The following is a 7,038-nucleotide window of genomic DNA, read 5'->3' on the forward strand; positions in this document are numbered from 1 at the left end:
TTTCATAACCAGACATTTTTTAATTGTATATTTATTATATTCACAAAAATCCCACATTGAAACTATCTCCAATAGCAGTTAGGAAGCAAAATTAAAATCAGACATGGTAAAATATAGCATTCAAATCATTGTCCTGCAAAAACAAAGCCAAACTAGATTAAAGTGATACTTATTTTTTCAGGTCACAGAATACTTTTTTAATGTACAATCTTCTGATTTAGACCCTGAAATCTGTTAATCTCACGTAAAAACAAATTATACAATTTTTACAATTCCACGCTGTGCAATAAATAATTGTTTACAATGCTGCAGCAATATGACAAAGCGTTCCAGCGATTACACAAGGCCCACAGAGATGGACTATGATGAGTCTCAAGTAGAGGTCAGTGCTTCTAATACTACCTTTCTACCAGTTATGAGTAGGCTTTATCTTAAATATACTAATGCAAAATTAGCAGACAAGGCAGGGGTAAATCATCTGTTTTCTTATTGCCAACATTCCCAATTGAATGACCAAAAGATAACTAATATATTTTCACAAATATGGAGATTCTCTTTGTGAGGAGAAAAAACAGTCAGTGTTGGTCATTTCGGCTATATAAAACAAGGTCTTTGTCCTTTTAAAAGCAAGCACAACATACGCCTACCTGTACACTATTTTGTTATTGCTACATATGACTTGTTGAGTTACCCCTCAGAAATGAAAACAAAGCATGTAGCCATTCCAACCCTAAAAACAGCCTATACTAGAAAATAACCACTCAGGCTATCGGAGCGATGCAAAGATAAGGATACAAATAATACATTCTGATGGAAGAAACTGGAAAATATAAACAAATGGGTATGACTAACTGATTTAGTGGGCTAGGTAAGTGAGCTGAAAGAAAATGGCATGAGGAATGACATGTCTATATTTAGTTTGTTATGATGGTGAAAAAGTTTGCACACTGTTTCGTGGGCTTTCGTGGGTCAGGTGAATAAACAGTGGGGGGTGGGAGTGCGTTTCACTAACCAGCTCAGTCCTGGCGCCTTTACAAAAACTGTCCAACACCATTTAAATGTTACGAGACAATGTAGGAATAAGAAGTGACCCCCAAAATGAAAGAGTAAATTAATGCTATAGTATTCTAGGTTATCGCATGTAAACATGGGGAAAACATAAAAGAACATTGACAATTCCAACAAATACATTTTTGCAGATTCCCAGGAAACCTCAGCCTCTGTCGGTGCGGTGGTCAGGGGGTTCAATGTGAATTGAGTTGAGTAGGGGAGGGGAGGGACATGCCAGAGTCACGGTTTCACAATCAGTAAAGGGAAAATGGTTGTCGATAGTCCATCAAAGAGCAGCATTCTCAGACCTGGGGAAGGGACCACTACTGCATACCGACCCTCCCGCCACCCTACCCCCACCCCCCCGTGTTTCAATACTGTCCACCGCTTCTCCGCGACGGCGTGGCTCACAAACCTGTGGCCGACCTGAGCTCGGCCAGGGAGTACCTGCCGTCCCCGTCGGTGTCGAAGCACTTGGTGGTCTGGCTGTTGGGGACGGCGGCTCCGAAGCGGCTCCTCAGCTCTCGGTACGAGAATCCGGCTGAGCGGTGTCGGTGGTCCAGGTTCCTGAAGACCGTCTGCAAATCTGTAGGGGGATGTTTATTATTATTATTATTATGCTTTCTTCAAATTTGTATGCATATTTACATTTAGATTTGGCAGACGCCTTTATCCAAAGAGACTTACAATAAGTACATTTGTCAGAAGAAAAAGTAACAACAATATATCGCTATCGGTGCAGCAAGTAAGTGCCAAGCGCTAACAATCGCCAGGTAAACCCATTCCCCGTATACAACAGAGATAGCTAAGATAAGATGCTACACAATGCTAAGTACTATTTTTAAGTGCCAGGACGTACAACATACAATAAGTGCGTAAAAGGGGTGTGGGCATATTTGCACACAAGCTTTATGCATCATATGAACTAAAATGTTACAAGAACCGTATGCCATTGAGTACAATGCAGACAAACGATAAGAGTACACCAGAAGAGAGGGGCCGGGTGTGACCTTGAAATGAGCTGACGGAAGGAAGATGGATGATCTTGGGGCACTCAGTCTTTGAGCTTCTCCGGGAGCGCTTACGAGACAGGAACTGAGGAAGACTGGTCGGCTGCTCCCCCTCTGCTGATGGTGGGCTCGGCTCTGAGGGAGGGAATGAAGTAAATGTACATACACTTCAAAGTAAAAGTATAACAGGTAAAAAGTAATCATAATAAAAAATCTATCTATCTATATACTCTTAAATCTTATGAATATGAATCTATACACACCATGTTCAGTCACTGCCTGGTCGGCATCAGGATCTTCTTTGCTGTGTGTCACCTCTGCCACCATCTCGGGTTCCTTTGTCAAAAAAAAAAATAATAATAATAAAAAAAATAAAAAATAAAAAAAAAAAATATATATATATATATATATATATATATATATAATAATTATAACAACAACAATATCATAATGAGAAACAAGCGAGTAGACAGTTCAGAGTCCGAGCCTGAAGACAAAGCCCACAGCAGTCCAACCGTTTCCAACTCGTTCAAAAAGGTGAGTTTTGGGCCTTGACTCACGCCTTGCACCGGAGCCTGTCCGCCCCGCTCCAGAGAGGAGACCCTCTGGGAAAGGTCGGTGGTGGTGGACACCAGGCCGTGGATCTGCTCCTGGGTCAGGGACCGCTGGAGCTCCTGGGTCCTGTTGGTCTCCTCCACCGTTTTCCTCAGCTCTGTGATGTCCTATGCAAACATGACCATGGGATCAAAGATCAGCATTGACCCAGCGAGTGACTTAATTAAGGTTTGCATTGGCTGGGAAACACATTTTGCGGGGGTCAGTCGGATATATTTATATATCCGGTTTTAAAAGCTGGGGTTGAATCTTAATGGTTTTAAATTCCAGGTATGAAACCGACACACAAAATCTTGTAGTGGAACCAAGTAGAATCAAGTATAATTGTTGCTATTTAATAGCTGACCAAAAAAATAAGAGAGTGGAATAATTCTGGTGTATTTCTGTAGTTTGTTTTCTTGGTTTTAGCCAAGAGGAAGAGGCTTGATCTTTCTCAGAAGAACTTGCAGAGGTTCTTGCTCTTATTTCACAACCAAAACATCTTGAAATGTCTGAGACATGTGACCTAGTTTTTCTTGGCAAACAAAAAACCCAGGTTCCCAAAATAGAGATTGGCACTCGTTTCATGCAATATGGATGAAAGACAATCTAGGGATAAAAAAAAAAAAAACACGAAGGAACTCTTTGAACCCGCTGACTATTTCAATGCGAGCTAGACAAGAACGGTAAAAACTCGAAAACTAAGAGTGACTAAACTGGTGGAATCCATCAGTGGTTTATCTCTCCGTTTGGAGCAAGGGTGCAATGCATCCAATACACGTTTTCCTCCCAGTTTATCAAGAGTTGATTGCTCAAACTTCTTGATAAGCAGAGAACCAAAGTAGAACCCTATTCTTATAACATAGAAATACCGACAGTCATGCAGAGTCAAGGGATGCAACGTTGTATTGACCCCTTCATAGGCATGTTATATAACATGCAACAAAAGGATGGATGGTGTAACACAGCTCCTCAAAATTAACACCAAGGATATAAATTTATATTAGGGTCATACCAGGGGAGTGATAAATTGCCATGCTTTGCATCATGAACCAACAGTGACTTGGTTATCTGATGTTAATGAAAATGCAGGTTACAAATAGTTGAGAAACACTGTTCTCTGTATGGGCCATGGGTCAATCCCTTAGTATATCAGTTTAACTCTCTCAAGGTGCATTCACACCAAAAGCAAAGCGAATATTCTACTGGCGTTCCTTAGGCACGGTGGCTCATGTGAACCCAAAACCTTTCTCGCACGTGTGATTCAGCATCAAGCTGAATTCGTTGTAAAGTTACATTTTTCAACGAGCAAATTCTGAATTTGCATTGTCTGTGCGAGTAGCATAAAGCAAACAAAAACCTTTGGCGCGAATGCACAGTATAGCGGTGTCGGCATTGAAAAAGGGATACATGATTCAGTTTACCATTGCCTTCTTCATCTCATCAGCCTCCTTCTTCTGACTCTCCAGAGCGGTTTGCATAGTCTTCACATCATGCTGCACACTCGTCAGGGTGCTGCCAATCGTAGCGACACTCTGGAGACCACACACAAAAACAAAAATAGTATCAGGCCGTCAGGATTCTGGACTGTCCATTGACGTCAGCTGTGTCGCGCTACATTCCATAATTATGTCTTAAATCGGTCCGTGAAAAGCAACAGTACAAAATAGATTGAATACACACAACAATATTTTTCACTCTCAGGCCCTTCCGCTTGGAATGAGATTCAGAATCTATGATACGGTGCGAGTTTGTCTCACAAAGTGAATATCAGACAATGGGGACGGCTTTGATGTGTGCTGCAGAAGTGTTTCAGGAAGTTGTTGCGGTTTTATGTCTTGTCTTTCAGTGAACTTTTGTGTAATAAATGATACTATGTCGATTCCGGCTTCATTTTTCAGTTCTGCTATGCCGGTGCACATTCGTTTGAACTACTACACCTTCCGCACTTGTGTTTCATCTACCTTTTGGAGCTCCTCCACTGTAGTTGGAAGGTTGATTAGATCTGAGGCCGATTTAATGTTGGCCTTCAAGTGGTTGACTGCAGAGTCCAGTAAACTGATCTGGAGATAAATAATACATCAGCAGGAATAAACAAACAATCACAGTCAGTTAGAAAGATCACAAATTTGCTGGACCACTATGGTACTTTCCCCCATCTTTCAACTCGAGGCCTTCATTAGAAACATCCACCACATGCTGAAGTTTACCTTTCTGTTCATCTCGGTCAGGTTAGACCACAGTTTGGCCAAACCCCTGTCGCCGCTTTCAATATCCTCAAGCCGCCTTTGCTTTGTTTTCAGATCCTCGCTCAATTTTGGTATCTCATGTGAAGACGTTTTCTGGCTAGATTCCACTGGATTCACATAACATAATATATTTTAAAACAGCAGCATGAAACCTATATACAACCATGTATAATTGCATATCAAGGCCATAAACATCAGCATCGAAAAGTGTAATTTGATGCAAGTTATAACGTATACAGATATCTATTCATTCATCTGTGTGTCTTACTGATATGCAGTTTTTCTTTCAGAGAGTCCAGATCCTGTTTTAGTGCAATCTGCATCCATATGAGCCCAGCACAAGCCATGACACAGGCAGCCAGGATGATGAACAGGAGCAAGGGGTAGCACACATTGCAGCACTGCGTGTAACTTCTCCTGGAAAGAACAAGAAGCACACGACCGAACGAGAACGACACCCATGAATACTGCAAGACCTCATCCATTATTGATGAATATATTTTTAGGCTAGGCTGTTATCATGGCGGATGTAAAGTCATTACTCACTTCCCGAAGGAAACAGCGCTGCCCATGTTGCTGAACTCATCGGACTCGGACTCGGATTCGGACTCGGAGTCCGGAGGCTCGGTCCTGAGCAGCCGGTGCCCCGTCCCCTTCTTGGTCTTCTTCTTCTTACTGTCCCCGAGTCCGATCAAAGCGTTGAGCTCCTTCCTCTTCTTCATCTTCTTCTGTGGGGTTAGCGACCCGGCCGAACCCGATTTGAACCCGACTAAGTCCAATGTTTTTTCCAGTTTGATAGAGGTTAGCGGCTGATAGCTCTGCTCGGGTTACGGAAGCCGGGTGTTGATCAACACACCTGATGTTTTCCTACCCAGCCCTCTGTTGATCGACCTGTCCGATCCGATCTGAGGCCATTCAACGTGACAGGAGACACGTGTATCCTTTCAACGACATCACCGTAGTCATATGTTCTTGATCCTATGTTCTGACCTTAGTGATCGAGTGGATCTGTGTTGGTAAATCGCTAAAGGAGCGGAGCTAACGACGCTAGCTCCACTGGGCCCCGGTGCACGGAGCCAGCTCACCGGGCTTTAGAGTCAAATGTTGTCGCTTGTATACCGCGAGGTCTAAAGCCGAGGACCACGCCAAGACAAAAAAGACTGAAAGAGTTTAATCGGATAAAATGTGAACTGTGAACTCATCTGCTAACAGCCGAAACGCACGGTGTGTTTTCCTTCACGTTCTCGCCAACCACCAGTCGTCTCAGTGCCTGAGTGGTTCGGCAGGGGCGTCTCAGTAACGGCCGATGTGATTGGCTGATGGCTTTAGCCTACATTTATGGTATTCGTTAGGGCCTCAGCATGAGGTATGTACCACTGAGTAGCCTACACTGTAATACATAATATAATATGTCATATCTTAAATCCGTCTATTTATATTCTCTATCTATCTATCTATCTATCTATCTATCTATCTATCTATCTATCTATCTACATTATTTATCTTTCTATCTATGTATGTGTGTTTATATTTGTATGCATTTATGTATGTTTGTATGTATGTATGTATGTATGTATGTTAGGGGTGTAACGATACACTAAAGTCACGGTTCAGTACGTACCTCGGTTTTTAAGTCACGGTTCAGTATGTTTTTCGGTACAGCAGTTTTTATTATTTTATTAAACAATTAGATTTTGATTTGATTTATTAAATTGTATCAAACAAATGCCTTACACAAATGAAAATACATCAATATAAATACAATTGAGCATAAAAACACAATAAAGTCCAGGACTTATTTCCATTGTGGTCCTCAACACAAAACATCAGGACAAGACAAGACACTAACAGAGTGTGTGATAATCAATAAAAACATAAATCAATTTTTTTTTTTTTAATAAATAAATAATCGGTACGTACCGAAATGAAACGTGCATCGAACCGTTAGATCCGTACCGAAATATTTCGGTTCGAATACGCGTATCGTTACACCCCTAATGTATGTATGTATGTATGTATCTCTCTCTCTCTCTCTCTCTCTCTCTCTCTCTCTCTCTCTCTCTACAGACAGAGAGATAGATAGATAGCTGGATAGATAGTCTCTATGTACACCTGCCTGTCCGTCTGTCCGTCTG

At 41.7% G+C, this 7,038-nt stretch overlaps 1 protein-coding gene across 1 annotated transcript; it reads right to left on the minus strand.

Moving 5' to 3' along the window:
* Positions 1–13: 13 nt before the first annotated feature.
* efcab14 (EF-hand calcium binding domain 14) lies at positions 14–6,161 on the minus strand. The gene is made up of 9 exons (XM_084480403.1): positions 5,450–6,161; positions 5,172–5,320; positions 4,865–5,010; positions 4,619–4,717; positions 4,079–4,189; positions 2,621–2,782; positions 2,324–2,396; positions 2,061–2,195; positions 14–1,636 (listed from the first exon to the last, which is right to left on the minus strand). The coding sequence occupies exons 1-9, from the start codon at positions 5,623–5,625 to the stop codon at positions 1,458–1,460; spliced, it is 1,230 nt and encodes a 409-aa protein (XP_084336529.1). The 5' UTR covers positions 5,626–6,161; the 3' UTR covers positions 14–1,457.
* Positions 6,162–7,038: the final 877 nt, after the last annotated feature.

The sequence above is a fragment of the Micromesistius poutassou genome (genome assembly GCF_964030765.1).
Source record: "Micromesistius poutassou genome assembly, chromosome: 16".
Classification (NCBI taxonomy): domain Eukaryota; kingdom Metazoa; phylum Chordata; class Actinopteri; order Gadiformes; family Gadidae; genus Micromesistius; species Micromesistius poutassou.